This window comes from Carassius gibelio, chromosome B8, assembly GCF_023724105.1.
Source record: "Carassius gibelio isolate Cgi1373 ecotype wild population from Czech Republic chromosome B8, carGib1.2-hapl.c, whole genome shotgun sequence".
In the NCBI taxonomy this organism is placed as follows: Eukaryota; Metazoa; Chordata; class Actinopteri; order Cypriniformes; family Cyprinidae; genus Carassius; species Carassius gibelio.
Genome location: NC_068403.1, coordinates 25,114,452 through 25,133,139, shown reverse-complemented (window position 1 = coordinate 25,133,139; position 18,688 = coordinate 25,114,452). Strand labels below are relative to the sequence as shown.

At 37.7% G+C, this 18,688-nt stretch overlaps 1 protein-coding gene across 1 annotated transcript in view; it reads left to right on the top strand.

Annotated features, from left to right (window-relative positions):
- LOC127962864 (bone morphogenetic protein 1) overlaps positions 1–18,565 on the top strand; it is a 69,424-nt gene extending 50,859 nt beyond the window's left edge. The window contains exons 8-20 of the mRNA XM_052562460.1: positions 866–981; positions 1,875–1,977; positions 2,076–2,192; positions 2,476–2,621; positions 4,198–4,393; positions 4,626–4,751; positions 8,130–8,290; positions 9,772–9,952; positions 10,189–10,314; positions 11,458–11,585; positions 12,043–12,256; positions 12,577–12,827; positions 15,502–18,565. Of these exons, the coding sequence (XP_052418420.1) occupies positions 866–981; positions 1,875–1,977; positions 2,076–2,192; positions 2,476–2,621; positions 4,198–4,393; positions 4,626–4,751; positions 8,130–8,290; positions 9,772–9,952; positions 10,189–10,314; positions 11,458–11,585; positions 12,043–12,256; positions 12,577–12,827; positions 15,502–15,639 (2,003 nt within the window). The 3' untranslated portion in view covers positions 15,640–18,565. The remainder of the gene's footprint in view (positions 1–865; positions 982–1,874; positions 1,978–2,075; positions 2,193–2,475; positions 2,622–4,197; positions 4,394–4,625; positions 4,752–8,129; positions 8,291–9,771; positions 9,953–10,188; positions 10,315–11,457; positions 11,586–12,042; positions 12,257–12,576; positions 12,828–15,501) is intronic.
- Positions 18,566–18,688: the final 123 nt, after the last annotated feature.

The window sequence follows — 18,688 nt, the reverse complement described above, 5'->3', positions numbered from 1 at the left end:
TGTTGTTATTGTGAAGAAGTGTCAAATCAAAAAATGTATTATTATTATTATTTATTTTATTTTATTTTATTTTACTGTTGTATTATTTTTTATTTTATGCAAATCATGCTATTTTATATATTATTTGTATTATTTAATGATTTTTTTATTTGCTTTGTGTTGTTTTGTCTTTTTCTTAGATAGAATGATACTACATCAAACTAATGTTAAATATCTATTTATTAAGTCAGTTAATTAGTAGTTGTGTGATAAGCAGGATAATGTACAAATATCTGTTCATTATCAGAAAATAATGAGCTGAAAGGGTAATCAGGACCCAAGTGTAAAACAGGTGCATTGCATGTGTTATGTTTTTTTTAATATGTTTTGAAACTGCTGATATTTTGACATTTAATGAAGCAATGCTGGTTTGCCATGTGTATTTCTACAGTGACCACCAGAGCGTTTAATTACCCAGCACATTTTATACAGTATACTGCCTGTGAACTGATTCATTTTAATTGCACGCAGCACCATATAAAATGGAACTCTTTTGATTTGAAATTTGCAGCACTTTTATTTCCTTCTCTTGCTCTTTGCTGTGAATATCAGGCAGGTGTGGAACATTAGAAGCAGATGTGCTTCATAACAGGACAGTGCTCAAGGCGCACACTGTGAAAGACAATCCAGACTTTTTTGTGGTCTTTTGTCTTTCTTGTGTTCTGTGACGCACAACAAAGTTTTATATAAAGGCAGTCTCTGTGGGCCATTGTGTAACTGATCGCATCATGTTTATATGTGTAATGAACTGTCCACGTTAACTCTTCTTGAACACTGACAGCTTATGACCTTTCTTTCTTTCTTTCTTTCTGTCTGTCTCTCTTAGAATGTGGAGACAGTTTGCAGGAGAGTAGTGGAAACCTCTCTTCACCTGGTTATCCCAATGGTTATTCAGCATATATGCACTGCATATGGAGAATTTCAGTCACACCGGGAGAAAAGGTGAAGAAGCGCTGCTGAATCACTCTGATTAGCTGCTATAAGAGACGTTTAGGCCTGTGGACAGTTTATGGAATTGAGTAAATTGTGATATTGGTCCCACGTAGAGTTGGAAAGTCCAGTTCATTTTGGTTACTTGCAGTTGTTTTCAATGAATCAGTTTAGAAATTTGATTAACATAGATGTGCAAATAATGCAATTGGTTCCTTTTTTTATGACGTAAAACAATAATGCAATGCATTACTTTTCATAAAGAGTAACTAAGTAACATAACTGGTTACTCTTTTATGCAATAATTCAAAAATGTAATGCAATACTTTCCATAAAGTGTAACAACGTAATGCATTTGGCTACTTTTTTTAAGGAGTAACACAATGCTGTCATGCATTAGTTTCCATAAAGAGTAACTAAGTAATTAATTAGTTGGTAACTTTTTTTATGGAGTAATGCAATATTGCAATGCAATACTTTTAAAAGTAACTTTCCCCAACACTGCAAACAAAAACCTGTTAAATTAAACATGAACATTTTTATTTATTTATTTATTTTTGGTAAAACATTCTCCAATAATCTGTTTTACTATATATATATATATATATATATATATATATATATATATATATATATATATATATATATATATATATATATATATATATATGGAGTAATTTATGCTCTGCAAAATGGTTTGAATTGTAAAAAAGAATAGATAAAAAAACAGACTTATTAATGAATCTGACAACCAAGTGTAAAGTGTAAACAAACAATTAGATTGTCTAAAATGAAGATTTCTGAATTGAATTCCTGTTAGAATCATTGAATTTGAACAGTTATTAAGACTTTCACAGATTTTCAACTTTCCTTCAGTAACAATTTACTACTTTTTTCGCCCTAAGATCATTCTGAACTTTACATCTATGGATTTATACCGGAGTCATTTGTGCTGGTATGATCATGTGGAGATCAGAGATGGATATTGGAGGAAAGCACCACTGAAAGGTTTAAGATGAACACCTGACATTTCAAAAGAACGATATGAACAAGTCGAAGTGAAGCTAAATTAATGTTGAGTTGTTTGTTTGTACTTCTCTGTGCAGGTCGATTTTGTGGGGATAAATTACCAGAGCCAATCGTCTCTACAGACAGTCGCCTTTGGATTGAGTTTCGCAGCAGCAGCAACTGGGTGGGAAAGGGCTTCTCTGCAGTTTACGAAGGTACCAATTTCATGGCTACAGTGGAGTTCTATCAACAAGGCTGGATTTGCTGATAATCCAGAGTGCTCAAAATAGCATGTCAACAGAAAACACTGTCAAATTTGTTTGTAATAAGTTTTTTGACCCATAGAACTAAATCCAACCATAGCAGAATTACTGAATTACTGAGTTTCCATTAGGTGAACACCTACTGTAACAATATCCATTTCCAGTAGTTCATATTGTGAAAGAAGTCATTTTCACTCTTCACTCTCATGTTTCACTGTAATATTTTATCTTGTAGCTATTTGCGGTGGGGAGGTGAAGAAAGACAATGGTCAAATTCAGTCTCCGAACTATCCAGATGACTACAGACCTAACAAAGCGTGTGTGTGGAAGATAGCTGTGGCTCAGGGTTACCATGTAGGCCTTACCTTCCAGTCGTTTGAGGTATGATTAAAAATTATTATTAAATTGTTATTACTGCATTATAAGCATGTAATTAATTACTAAAGTGTGTGCTAAACAAGAAAAGACTGTGTATATACAGTTGTATACAGTTGCACAATATACAGTTGCACTGTGCACAGTGACACACAAATTAATAAAAATTATTAATTGTTTACTTTGTGTTAGAATATGTTATACTCTTATATTATATTGCACTTCAGAACATGCATGCATTTAAGTAAAGATTTGTTTTGAACATTAACTCTAATGGGATTGCTTAAATGTAAAAGGAAGACTCTTACATCGTTATATAATTATTTGATTATACACTTAAAGGGATAGTTCACCAAAAAATGAAAATTTTATGTTTATCTGCTTACCCCAAGGGTATCCAAGATAAAGATGACTTTGTTTTTTTTTTTTCAGCTGAACACAAACAAAGATTTTTATCTCTAACCGTTGCTGTCTTTCAGTCATATAATGGAAGTGAACTGGAATCATGGCTTTGAGAGTCAAAAAAACTAACAAAAAAAAAACACGTGAAGAAAAAACTATCTGTCTGCGCAAGAAACTGAACAGCATTTATATCGTTTTTTTAAACTCTGATTTACCACAATGTCACACTGTCTTTAGCACGTTCTCAATAGCCATCACATGATGCGTCTTCTTTTATTTATTGCGGATCGCAGACTTATAAGTGCCTTACTGCCACCTATCTTTCAAATGGACCATTGACACTCTATCTACAGTCTCAATTAGGAGTGTCAGTGGTCCATTTGAAAGATAGGTGGCGGTAATGCAGTTATAAGTCTGCAATCCGCTGTAAAGCAAGAAGAAGAAGAAGACTCGCCATTCGCCGGGTGTTGAGAACGTGCTCAGGACAGTTTGGACATTGTGTGAACTATATACTGTTCAGTTTCTTGCACGGACCGATTCTTTCGAGTCTTTACACATCAGTGTATTGTCATGCGCCACAGGGTTTCAAACCCGAGATTCCCATTCACTTCCATTATATGACTGATAGACCACAGCGGTTTGAGTTAAAAATCTCTGTTTGTGTTCTAGTGAAGAAACAAAGTCACCTACATCTTGGATGTCCTGGGGATAAGCAGATAAACATCAAATTTTTTTTTTGGGGTGACTTATCCCTTTAATACTGAGGATTTTTTTTATGTAATCACTATAGATTGTAACTTTAACTTAGTGCTTGTGTCATTCGTCTAGCTGACTCTGATTTTGTCATGTCATTGCATTGGCTCTGGGTTTGGTTTAGACTGTCTCTAAACAGCTGGTGTAAATAAACCCAAAACTCCCCATGTTCTTTGTCTTTGGAAAGAAGAGATGTTGCAGATCTTTAAAAGAAAAGGGGGAAAACATTCCGCCTTGTTTCCACTTTATTTTTTTAAGATGTTCTAGACCTTGATGAAAAGGTTGGTTATGGTCACAGCTGGATACTATCAAACTTTAATGGCATATCTTGCATTGAAAGAAAATAAATGTTTTTCAGGTCTTTCAGGTTTAAATTTACTTTTTCCATTTCCCTTTTCTCCATTATCTTTTCTCTTTTTAATCCAAGATCGAGAGGCATGATAACTGTGCCTACGACTACCTGGAGGTTCGAGATGGGAACTCAGAAAACAGCCCTCTGTTGGGCAGATTCTGTGGTTATGACAAACCCGATGATATTAAATCCAGTTCCAACCAGCTCTGGATGAAATTTGTGTCTGACGGTTCTGTCAACAAGGCTGGATTTGCTGCTAATTTCTTCAAAGGTGAGGTGAACTTTTTTTGCTTCATGGTTTTACCTCGGATTTGATCTATGGAAATTGATTGGAGTGATGATTGGCATTATAGTTCAAAATGTAACATTATAGCTCAGCATTTTTTAAATTCAGGAATGAACATAAAATATTGGACAGTAACCAACATGATGAAACATTTAAGGAAAAAAATATAGACTACCTGATACTCAGAACTCAAGTTTTGATGTTCTTGTTCTTGCAGAAATGGACGAGTGCTCCAGACCCGACAACGGTCGCTGTGAGCAGCGCTGTGTCAACACGCTTGGTAGTTACAAGTGTGCCTGTGACCCTGGGTACGAACTGGCGGCAGACAAACGGAGTTGCGAGGGTTAGTATGTGAACAGTGCTGGATACAGGCCAGTGCCATATTTAAACTGGCAGTATTGCGGGAAAGCTGTACATTCTCAGAAAAGTCTCAAAATAGGGCCCAATATTCTAATATAAAGTAATATAAATGGTAGCGTTGAGGAATTTTCCGTATTCTTTTTTTCATTCATGTTTTACCCATATTTTAAATTATGAATTGCATTGTGTTGCATATTAGGCTTAAAGGAAATGTTCTTACACTTAATGGATACTATCCAGGCAGAAAATAACCAGTACATTTTCCATTTTTATATGGATTTGTCTTGCAGTATACAAACAAATAACGCTAACTCTGTGTTTGGTAATAAAGGCAAGTTTTAGGGCAAAGAAAGTTTTTACAGTTCAATTTCACATGCATCTTCATAAAAGGAGTTAAGAAATTTCTAAGAAACTAAAGTTCAATTCCTGAAAAATTCTTAAGTTCTCAGATATTTTCTTAAGAACGAGTATTTTTTTAGTATGAAGAGCAAATTACAGGCTTTTGAGTTATCTGATTGTACAGCGGTTCTAGAAGCGGTTCTTCTTCTCAAAGGTCAAGCTGCGCTGCTTGCACATTACCGTAATAATCAAAATCCTGATGAAAATTTTTGTAATTATAAAATTAAACACAAGGTCTGTTTTCATAGTGTTGTTAAATTGTTAAATTTATGCAGATTCCTAGTAATAATGTATTCTATAAGTAATGTTATGTTAGAAAGCTTAATATTTGAAACGGCCTGAAAAAAATACATTCAATAAATCAATCAATTCAATTTAATATCCTACCTATAGGAATTTACGACAATTTAAATGTTATACTAACATTAAGAGGTTATGTAAAAAGATTTTTTTTTCAAGAATTCAAATTCGTCATACAATATTCTGTATATATTTTAGTTAATTACTTTAGTTTAGCAGTTAAGAAGAATTTCGTTTTTTTTAAAGAATATTTCGTGAATCATATTCTGTTTGTAATGTCATCACTCGGGATTGTAAAAATAAATAAAAAGATTTCCAGAACTCATAGCCCAGGGTTCTCAAACAAACATCACATTGATAGTTTTGATAGCATATTTACCCTTTTGGGGGGAATCAACCTACAAAATGCTTACCTATGCATATTAGTCTGAGATAAAAAAAAAAGAAGCAATTATATATATATATATATATATATATATATATATATATATATATATATATATAATCACACTTTCCATCAATTACTGAGTGCATGTTTTGAGCAGCCAGCTACGCGGCCTCATTCTGCCTCTAGTGGACAGTCTGTGCTATTGCATCCTCTTTATTACTACCCCTGCTTGCGCTGTTGATATACCGCCGACATCTGCTTTGTGCTATTGGCTCGGGGCTGCCAGCAAGTTATGAGCACCTTCCTCACATTGACAGCAGACTTGCCTGGCTTTCTTTGCCCTCCTCCGCACGACACTTACAAAACGCTGCTCTGTTTTCTGAGCGGATGGAAATTCTGCTGAAGTTTGAATCTGTTTATATCATATTTTTCTCAAACAAAGTGCTACGATACAGTTGGGGTTAAGGGTCAAAGCATTCTTAGGTACAGTGTATCGTCGGCTAACTGCGTGAGGCAGTTGCTAGGACAGCACGTACCCTGCGGCTGCTACATTGAGCAAAAGTCTTTTCGTTCAGACATGCACTGAGATGACTCAACAGCTCAATCGTGACAGACTGGAGCGATCGGAAAATGATTCTCCATTAGATAAAAGAAAGATTGGCCCAGCAAAGCTTCCCGGTGGCTATATTCATATCAGCAGTAAATCCCACATTATCATTATGACTGTGCTGCTTGTTCTCACAGAATAAATAGAGACTGATAGGGCTTAAATGTACATAAAGCTAAAACTTCAAGGCAAGTGCTGTCCAAAGGCTTCATGTGGGTAGCCATGGAAACATCTCTCCCCAAGCGCATGTGTTCGGTGGAAATCGCTGTAGGGAATCTGTTGAGTAATTTGGAAAGTACAGAAAGTATGAAAGTAAACTACTCTTTCTTTCTGCTCGCGTTTGATTAGATATTAAGCCTGGGGTTGTTCCCTGTTTATTTTAATTAAAATGTTCTTGTTATTTTATATGTCAGCTTGATAAATTGAAAGTTTAAGAGTGCTTTGTAACCCAGGAATATTGTGCATCAAATATGTAGCAGGTTTAGGGAATTATTTTTTATTTTATTTTTTTAAGGAGCTGTGTTGTACATTTTTACATAAATTTTTTTAAACTCTTAAAATAGCGCCAACACCTTGTCACTGGGATAGTATCCTCAAAAGGACACTTTTGTACCAACAAAGGGTGCAACATTGTATAATAAAAGTAGATATTAATACCTTAAGGGTATGTATTACTACTCTGAATTATTAATATGCACACTTTAAGGGTTAAAAAAGGTACAAAGGTAAAAAAAAAAAAGTCAATTCACCTACTGTATAAGACTTTTGTATGTAAATGAGCTCTGGTATAATTGGATAATTGCTTTGTATGTGCGGGGAAAAAAAGTGACAGAAACTTCTGTCATCATTTACTTATTCAAGTCGTTCCAGACCCGTGTGACTTTCTGTCTTCTGTGAAACAAATGTTGAAAAGTTTTATTGTTGTTTTGCACGTTACAATGAAAGTCATTGGAGTTCGATGTTGTTTAGACACAATCAACCTTCATAACATCAACTTTAGATGAGAAATGTTCCATTTTTGGGTGAACTACCCCATTAAATTTATATGCACAGTGGTAGTGATCAGAGGGGATAAAGTATATTTGTTGATGCATCATGATTCCTTCTCAAACGATTCATGATCGATCCACAGAAACAAAATAAACACACACGGGTGCCTTCAAATGAAGTTTAAAGACAAGGACAAAAGACTTTTTAAAGAAAACAACAACCTAATGTTCTTCATAATGAACTCTGTGTATAAAGAGAACCTGAAGGGAATTTCAAAAAAAGCCTTCTTAAAGTCTGCACAGAATGGAAAATCACTTTTCTTAATCTGTAATTTGAAGTTATTAAGAATGATTCATCCATGCATGTTCCTTTTTTGACCTTTACTGATCAAAATGACATAACTTGATCTTCATTTGATGCTAAAATTCAGATCTGCTAATCAATGAATAGAAACAAGTATCCACTTTCCCCCCCTGATAATCTGCTTCAATCCCAATGTAGAAGAATCTGTTGATACTATTTCTTTCAGATTAAAGCTCCTATTCTTTAACTTGAAAAGGCTTGGGAATCAGATCATTTCAAGAAATGTTGTGTGTGGACTGAGGAGCTGAAGTATTTCTTCATAATCCATTAGTATCATTTGTCTTACAGTTCTTTTATGTTGTCTTTTTCTCCAGCTGCCTGTGGTGGTTTCATCACCAAGCTGAATGGGTCCATCACCAGTCCAGGCTGGCCCAAAGAGTATCCACCCAACAAGAACTGCATCTGGCAGCTGGTGGCGCCCACGCAGTACCGCATCACGCTGCTCTTCGACGTCTTCGAGACGGAGGGGAACGATGTGAGCACTAGGTTTTTGCCTCAGCGTGGGGTGGGTTTGTCTGGTTCATTTCAGCTCGATCTGTGTGAGTCACCAAAGGGCTTTAGGGAATGACTTCTCCAAATTGCCTTCTTGGTTTCTCACTTGTTTTTGTTGATACTGTAGCTTTCGGCAGTTTTGCCCGGTGCAGCTCACGTGACTAATGCACTTATGATCTGTTTGTTAAGATGAAGGGTAGTTTTCAGGCTTCGTGCATGTTTATCACAAAAAACACAGAGTTATCCTGTTAAAGAGTTGCCATCTTCATTATTTTAAATGTCACAAACTTCAATAGAAGCCGGTTGTATTGCATTAAAATAACAGCAACGTCATTACATCAGTGCTAAACAAGAAAAGTGATTTTGAGAAAGAAAATGAGGCTGTTGGCTTAGCCTGGGTTTTTTAAATAGCTGTTAGACCTCTAAATTAGACGACACACTAAGACATGTTTAAAGCAGCTGTATGCTCTCCTGAGCATTTTATAGTTTTTTTCCTTAATGGCGTACTATATAATTGCTGTATAAATTAAAGCTAGGAATGATTTGGGTTCATACAGGTTCTGCATCGGTGACGTTGCCAATTACCACAGAAAGTAATTATGACCACAAAAACGAACCTGTCTGCAGTAATGGATTTATATTGAAAGTCTACAGGGCACGGACCTGCACAAAAATAACTTTTGCACAGTATGTGAAAGGATTACTTCTGTTTACATAGAGCAAACTCCAGCCACAGGAGTTGCGTTGGTATCATTTACCCAGACATTCATCCACTTACAATAGCTGCCCCACCATTAAAAGCATGATTTACTTACTTAAATAGCACGTTTCGGTATAAGAATGCATGCAAGTGCTTCTTTGAAACTACAAGCCACCCCATAGACTTCTATTGTCAAGTGCATTACTGTGAATATGATTTGTGTTTGTTTTGTCGATATTGTCTGTGTTAATGCTGTCAGCAGAGCTTAACTTTTATTGAACCTAGAACATTTCTTCAATGTCCTGGCTCTGCTTTAATAGAGGGAGGTGAGAATGGCTTCAGCTTTGTTGACTGCCAAAAACAATGTGATAAGTGTAATGCTATGCGCTCATGTGTTGCAATCAAAATGAAAAGCTGTGGAAATAATCAGTGGACTATTTCGAGCATTTTGTGCCACTTAAATGAAGGATCCAATCCAGTTTCTCATCAAAACAAACGTGACACTATTTTCCCATCTCTATTTTTTATTTCAAACATTTACATTTATTAGATGTTTTTATCAAAAGTACACTATAAGTACATGTTAGTACACGTACTGTAAAATAAAGTGCAACCAAAATAATAAATGCGAAAGAGAAAACAATACATGGTATTCCACTATTATATTTCCCTTCTTAAAAGAGCTGTGTCATATGCTGTGTTTTGATGCTGCTGACCAGCAGTGGTGGAAAGGTCTGACCCGTGTGTGGCTCTCTGCTGTGCAGGTGTGTAAATATGACTTTGTTGAGGTGAGAAGTGGTCTGTCTGCCGACTCCAGACTGCACGGGAAATTCTGCGGAGCTGAGAAACCGGAGGCCATCACCTCTCAGTACAACAACATGCGCATTGAGTTCAAATCTGACAACACTGTCTCCAAGAAGGGCTTCAAGGCCCAGTTCTTCTCAGGTTAGTTTATGCTGTGAAATAAAAATGTTAAATGTATAATATATTACTGGAAAAAATATCTGATCGTAGCCTTTACTGAAAATGCATTGTTTTATAATGCATATAAAGTGTAATGCTTATAGGATTTATCTCATTAAAGTACAATGATGGGGGGTTTTTTTTCCCTTTTTTTCAAATCATCATGGGGGGAAAAGAATATCTGTGTGTTACTGAGATCTGGTGTTTTGTTCTCACAGATAAAGACGAGTGCTCTAAGGAGAACGGCGGATGTCAGCATGAATGTGTGAACACCTTTGGCAGCTACAGTTGTCAGTGCAGAAGTGGCTTCGTCTTGCACGAAAACAAACATGACTGCAAGGAAGGTGAGAAACACACACACTATAGACAGTGTACCTTTAAAGTAACAGGACATGTAAACTTGCTTAAAATCATGCCATATTGTTATGTAAAATGGTAGGAATATGATAAAATACGCAAGTGTTCAGTAAGTGAAGAAAAATGTTATTATTAACTGGATAACTCATCCCAAAAATTTTAATTGTCATCATTTACTCACCCTCATATTGTTCCAAACCTGTGACATTTCTCTTGTGTGAGACACAAAAGGAGAGATTATGAAGAATGTTCATTCTGCTCTTTTCCATACAATGATACTTCATTTCGTTCACAGCTATCAAGATTCAAAAAGGACATATAAGCATTATAAATGTACCAGAAATATGATGGAATGACAATATAAGCTTCTTCTAAAGCAATATGATAGGAGGAACAAACTGAAAAGTAATAGTTTATGCCTTTAAAAATCTTTCCTTGATGTAGCTCTCAAATCTCGTTCTTAATTCCACACATTCAAACCGCAGCACGTTTGATAATGATGCACACAAAATCCAGTGGAATTTGGAGAGTTCAGCACTTTGAGCAACATGAGGAGAGTGAATAGTGACAGAATTGTCATTTTTGCATGAAAAATCTCTTTACTTTTTATAGCTTGACAGATATCCACTACGTTTCGAGTCAGAGTTGAAACTCTGTTTTATTAAGAAAGAAAAAACACAATCCTAGATTAATTAGCCCATGTAAGCAGAAATTCCCTGTAAATAGCTTTAGGGTAGGTTTTGGAAAGTGTTTTCTCAAATATATCAGAATTACTTGCTGTATGCCTGGAAGGTCACGGCACGAACAGCAGTCTGGTTGTTTTATTTTCCCTATTAGCGCACAACTGCTCAGAAACCTTCACCATCGATTTCAGCTCACTGACACTAACTAGAGTCTGGATATTTTTAGAGAACGCCTTCCTCTTGCTGGCAGAAATAGAAAGAGAGTGGCAGTGCTTGGGAGAAACGGGAAAAAAAAAGTTGTTTGAGGAGGTTGGGAAATGCATGGATCTGTGTGCCAAAAACGACAGCGATTCTCGTTGTCTGGAGTTTGAACGTTGCTCATCTGATGAGTGTGAGCATGAGGCTTTTTGAGTGCTGGACGTCACGTGTTATTGGTGTCTCTTTCAGCCGGCTGTGATCACGTTGTGAACAGCGTGAGCGGGACTATCACCAGCCCCAACTGGCCAGATAAATACCCCAGTAAGAAGACGTGCACCTGGGCCCTCTCCACCACCCAGGGACATCGGATCAAACTAGTATGTAATAGTACATCCCCTCTCCAACCATATTTACCATCGTTGGGTAATGTACCGTCCAAACGGTCATTAGTTCAAAACAAAGCCCTGCAGAATGAGCTTGACCCCTGCTTGAAGCCTTGCATCACCCTGTAAGGGTTTATTTTGCTATAAAGACCAGCTGATTGTACATTATTCACTAATTACATGGCTGTAAATAAATGAAATTATGTCATTTTAAATTATTTATTTTAAGAAAAAAATAGTCTGTGAATTGGTGATGGCCATCCTTTTTTTAAAGTCCACTTGCACTCGGTCTCATGTTTTTAAATCCCAAAAAATATTCTTTGTGAATGGCCACTTAGAACACAGCTGTCTACATAGACAATGGAACTCAAAATAATCTTGTTTCCGTGTTCACTATAATAGTGTACGGAGTGTCTGCCGTTCAAACGCTGACATGAGCCGTATTTTTCAGGCTTTCAATGAAATCGACATGGAGCCTCATCTGGAATGTGCTTATGACCACATTGAGATTTATGACGGTCGGGATGGGAAGGCCTCTAGCCTCGGACGATACTGTGGCACAAAGAAGCCTCAACCGATCATATCCTCCGGCAACAAGATGTTCATCCGCTTCTTCTCTGATAACTCAGTACAGAAGAAAGGCTTCGAGGCTTCCCATACTGCAGGTGAGCACATCCATCTGTTAAATAAAGTACCACTAAATACTGCAATTACATGTAGTCTCTTATAATAAAACAATAACCTTGCAGCATTCTGTTGTGTGTCATCAACAACAGGCCAATGTAAAATCACTGAAGCACATGGTTCAAATGGCTTATTGCTTTTTTTTTAAATGACACCCACGTTCAATAAATAAAGACTTTTTCTAAAATGTATAATTAAACCATTTCTGGTTACTAGGGACTATTGACTTGCAGTGATATTCTGAGATGCTGAATGCACTGGTGAATTTATTTCTCACGTTCGTTTTCTTTCTCTTCTCCAGAGTGCGGAGGCCGTCTGAAAGCCGAGGTGAAAACTAAAGACCTCTACTCTCATGCCCAGTTTGGTGACAATAACTACCCCGGGGCGTCCGACTGTCAGTGGGTGATCACAGCAGAGAAGGGCTACGGCGTGGAGCTCATCTTCCAGACCTTCGAGATTGAGGAGGAGGCCGACTGTGGCTATGATTACATGGAGCTGTTTGATGGGGCGGACACCAAATCACCCAGACTGGGCCGCTACTGTGGATCAGGGGTAAAGCACAGATTTAGTTTGCTACATAAAATCACAGACATCAAAATGCTTCGGCGTTTCATGTCAGAACCAGTAGAAACAACTTATTTCAAGGGGTATTTCAACGAAAATGAACCCTCATGTCATGTTCAAACCCATAAAACGCAAGTCTATGAAATTCAGATCATGATACCGTGAGAGATTTCTGCCTCTTCATTGAAAGTCACTTCTTCCTAAATTTTGACGCTCCACAAGTCCTCTGAAGACATGATTGCTTTATTATTTAACAGATTTAATTTAGGTTTTTATCAAATATAAACTTTCATCACACTCATAGATACAGCAAATATGGTAAACAAGCTCAAAGGGAAGCTCCAACCTTGGTGCTTTATAAGTTTGAGCTTATATTTAATGCACTATGTGTGTTTGTTGATCAGTTTTTTTATATAAATAAAAGTTTAGATTAAATCTGCTCACGATATGAACTCCTTGATTCATATGGATTTATTGTACAATGTCTTTATGAACTAGTTGAAGCACTGACGTTTTTTTGTGGAATGGACTTCAAACGGAGAGACATAAATCTTTACAGTTTTATTAAAATTTCTTCATTGGCGTTTTGAAGATGAATGAAAGAATGACATGAGGAAGAGTAATTGATGCAGAGCTTTTTTTATTTGGGGTGGGGGGGGGGTGATGAACTATACCTTTAACTGGCTGTTGAAGCGCACAAAATCAAAACTTGAATGCAAAAAAGTTTGATCTAAGAAATTCAAAGCAACCAATCACTCAGCACCAGCACTATTCTTTGTGAATTAGTGCAGCTAATCATGCAGAACCACATTTATTTGCCCTTTCTCACTCAAATTACTTTGTTAGGCTTGATTGGTTTCTACGAGCCATCAGAAATTGTGTTCACTGGCCCTTACAGTCCCGTTTAACTGTCCATGACCCTATTACAACAGACATGTGGACCATTTTTGGGACACAATCCACCTCTTGAGAACTACTGCTTTACAGGATAAATGATGATCTTTGAAAGAGGCTGTCAGGGATGTTCCTAATTTCTAGTTCTGGAGAGAAACAAAATCTCTGAAACATACAAATCATACAAAATTCTCTGAAACAATAAGAACTCAGTGTGTGTGTGTGTATGAATGAGATCAGCTCTGTAGGTAACATTTACTTCAGTTCAAAGAGAAGGACTGAGGCTGAGTTTAGACAAGGTATATCGCATGAAATTCTGATACTGAAAAGGGTGTAACCTGCTTATCGCCTGAGAGGTTTTCTTAGATTGAACCAAGAGGATGTTTGACAGTGTGCATTTGTCTCAATCGAGTTTTGGTAGCTTGCCATTTAGAGCATGCTTTTAATCCAAAGCAACTGACAATTTACTAACAGCAGGGAATCTGTCCCTCGAGCAACATGAGCTTAAGTGTGCTGCCACATTAGGCTTTCACAGCCTAAAATAACCCATTTAAACTTGGTCAGAAAAGAGCCACTGCACAATGGAAACTACTCTGAAACCATATCAAATGCTTTGAGATTTAGGTTCTTATGTGAAGCACTTTTCACTATCTACATAGGCAGATACCTTTTAAAGCCAATGTATACCTAAATTTCAACGCAGTGTGCACAATTCAAATTTGATCATCAACTGTACACACTTATTTTTTTTCTGTGATAATAAGTTTGTTCAAAAAGGTGGTGACACTTAACCAACCCATTGTTTCAAAATCAAAGAAGAAAAACTAAACTTTTAGAGGAAGAGTAAAAAGACACTTTTATTGGTCAGAAATTTAGGAGAGGAATAAGCACCTGTTATTGCGCATGCTATCAAATTGTGTACATAACTGTGTTCCACTGTACCTTTTCTTTGGAACAGCTTTCACCTTGTGTTGAAGATTTTGGTAGCACTTTAGAACTTAGGTGAAAGACAATAGTTAGGTCTTGAATACACTACACAGCTTTTAAAATCGGAGCAGATTTTAAAACGGTAGCACTTCAGAAAGTTTACCCTACAGGGTGAGAGCTTTGTAGAGAAGAAGGGTGTAGGGGACTAAAAACCTGCTCTTTGGAACCCACTTCTGCGTCGTATTGCCAAGCCCATTAATGAGGTGCTATCATTGCACAATTAACCTGCGTAAAGAATCATGGGAGTTCTGACTCGTGGTCTTTCTGACTCCTTTTAACTCAATACTGGCTCACTCTAGACCTGATGTGTCCAATCCTACTCATCAAGGGCCACCATCCTGTAGATGTTAGTTCCACCCAATTCCAGTACCCTTGACTAGAACTTTCTAGTGAGTTTGAAGACCTTGATTATCAGGTCCCAGTGTGTTAAATCAGGGTTTGAGCTAAACTTTGCAGGACAGTGGCATTCCAGGAACAGGTTTGGACTCCCCAAGTAGTTCCCAAACAGTGGTTCCCAATCCTTCTTGCAGAAAACCCCTACATTTTACACACACCTGATTTAACGTATCCGCTCATTTGTGAAGACTCCAGGACCTCAAATGTTTTTTTTCAGATAAGACATACATAAAAAATGTTCAGCGTTGGGGTTCTCCAGGACTAGGATTGGGAACCACTGCACTAAAATGTCAATCTGTAGGATTGATGAGGTTGTGTTGGTGTGATGAAAGGGAATTTGTTCTATCTAGCCTACTCAAGTCTTCCTCCATCTTTGTGTTTCCAGCCTCCAGAAGAGATCTACTCCGCTGGTGACTCCATTGTCATCAAATTCCGCTCAGATGACACCATCAATAAGAAGGGCTTCCATGTGCGTTACACCAGCACCAAGTTTCAGGACACACTCCACTCTCGTAAGAAGTGACCCTTAGTGGCCGGGAGGGGCCGTGCAGGGCCTAGGGGGAAGCGAAAGGGCCCCAGGGGGAGGGCCTCGCCCATCGCTCGGAGCCCCCCGGCCGCCAAGAACACCCAGACTCGACGGACCAGCCGCAAGAACGCCAACCGCACCTCAGTAGTTCACAGGGGTTCTGGCATCCCCTAATGACTGTGAGGAGTAAAGCCATTCCACAGTAGACCTTGTTTTTACCTTTTTTTATTATTATTACATTTGGGGCAAGATGTGGATAGGGGAATGTATTCAGTTGCTGGATACCAATATAGGGGCAAAATCAAAAAAGGGGAGGGTGGGAAGGGTGGGCGTAGCTGATCGGATACTGGAATCCCCCCGTTTGTCACCTTTCATGAGCCGAGAGTGCGTTGAAAAACACATACACTGAGGAACTCCTGCAGGAGAACCGAGCAAACTCACCAAACCAGTCATCTGTGCAACAGTGGGATAGAGGAAGTGAGAAATGAGCGCAGCATGGGCATTCACGACGGTGTTCCTCGCATGTTTTCCAACCTTGCAACTTGAAATTTACCGCTGCTCTGTGGGGAAACAACCGTCTCTTCTTGACATTATTGGCATTGCTTGTTCATAAAGCGCATCGTAGGCCATTGTGGGCCTGTTTCTTTGTCGTTACTTGAGCAAATGACAATGTATGTCAAAAAGATGCATGTGATACAGCTAGAAGGAAATGTGGATGTAATGGCACCAGCGTTTGTAATAACTCGTTTTTTTTTTCCCTGGCCAGTAGTCCAGAAGGTACCCTGTCCGAAATTATCACTCTCCAGGAGGTTTTCCAGAATCAGTTATCACATTAAAAGACTAATAAACAACACGTGGCCCATGTCTGATGGCTGTTAATTGCTTTTGCATAAAAAAACAGGATGGTATGGTGGAAAATGCTTAGCTTTTGTTAGATTATTCACACACTTTTTTCAAAGTCTTGATAATGTGGTGCGGTCCCCGTACTGCTCTCTCTGAGCTTCACCGATCATGAACAAATTAGGCACAATCACATGACAATTGGTGGGCCCTTTCGTGTCCTGACATCCTACAGCTGTATTCTTTTTTTTCTTTTTCAAGCTCTTTCCTTGCAGTCCATGACTGAAAGTTGTTCGCAAAACTAACATCACTAGCATAAGGACCTCAGTCAGGGTAATCAATGTTACAATTTTTTTTTTATTATTAGACATGACCTTAAGGGGGTAGTTCAGCCAAAGATTCTGTCATCATTTACTTCAAATTTGAGTAAATGACTTACTTTCTTGTGTGAAACACAAAAGAAGCCATTTGCAAGAATGTTTTTGTCCATACAGTGACTCCAAATCAATATGATGGACCCTATTGAAATTTGTTATATGGACGAAGGTTAGGGTTTGGGTTAGGGTTAGGGTTCTGTGTGTGTTCTGCAGAAGAAAGAGCGTAACAATGTCATTTGGTGTTGAGTAAATGATGGCCAGATCTTCAGTTTTGGGTGAATTATCTCTTCAAGACATAAAACCTTTTGAGTTAATTATTTGCTTGTCTCGTTTTCAATACAATTTTGAGTTAATACCTGAAAGGACTGTACTTTTTACCAGTCCTCAGATGTCCTATTGCTGGGTAGATGTTACTTTTACACCGCTGACTATGGGAAAACTGTAAAATGTTCATTTGTACCAATAATGTACCTCAGCATGTGGGAGAGCGGTGGGACGGTGCTATATCAAATGAGTCCTGCGCCCCAGTTCTTTCAGTCGCTCTTTCTCCATTGATTTTCAGTGTCAGTTGGGAAAAGAGCGTGTTTGATGTCAAATCTGTGTGGAGCATGATCTCCGGGGTTGATCATTTGATCTGAAGTGTTAGCGCCCTCCATTTCCAGGATCATCCCTGTGAAGTGTGCTGCTCCCTACCTCTCTCACTTTCCCTCTCGTGCAGAACTCCTTCAAAGGCTGTTGACTTGGTCTCCTCTGTCTCAACTGTTCTTTTCATCATATGATATAATTTCACACCTGTTTGCCTTTGTGGATTTACCTAAAGCTCTTTTAAATCTCAGGTTCAGGATATCTGATTGTTGTTACCCACTGATTCATTCCAAGCCGCTAGATTTTAATCGTTGCAGGTTACTGTTTGACTTGGATGTGTGAGATCCAGGAAGGAAAGTGATGAGGATTATGGGATTTAAAGAATACATTTTGGGGTTTTAAAAGGTTTTAGACAATGGCTTCCATCTGAACCTTGAATGAGTTCACCTCAAGCCACGAGTGCTGTGACCAAACAAGTTGCTCGATATACGATCTTGCAAGCTAGCATTACCCTCATGCTCAAGATCGACTAACTTCTATTATAGTTCTTCAAAAAGGATTTTATTTTTGTGTTTAAGATACTGAGTTTAGCATCTCTGTATTTGAATATGCTTCCTAGCACAGCTTTTTAGAGTAGTGGAGCACTTGTACATTTTGCTAATCGAAGCACATCCTCCTAAGCATTATTAATGTTTTTAATGCCAGTGTTATTTCTTGTTAGAAATAGTGTTTTGTGGGTGAACGCGGGCTTCAAATGATCTGTTTTAGCACGTTACCTCAGCATTTATTCACCCTGGCTGGCCTTCCCACACAAGACTTGGTACATGTTTATGCATTTTATCATATGTATGTATGTAAATATGTATTAATGTATTCAAAAGTACACTAAACCATAGACAACTTGGAGAACTAAGGCTATGTATAATTGCAGACAAAAGATGCAATTTATTTATATTGTATAGCTAATTTTCACCTATGTATTGCACATAGTGTTAACAAGTGCATCTATTTCATAAAATGTAATTTCCATTTTGAAATGCTTCATGTCACATTTTGTCTTGTAGACTCAGGAACTATTGACTGACCATTTAATTAATTGAATAAAAGCCCAAATATACCAATTAAGTTACAGCAGTTAAAACTATGATCGAGCACATTCAAGGCAAAGTGCTCTGTCATGTAATTTGGATTCTTTCTGTGATTTCTTTTTTCTGATATAACCTACATGTATTAAAGGCGTTACA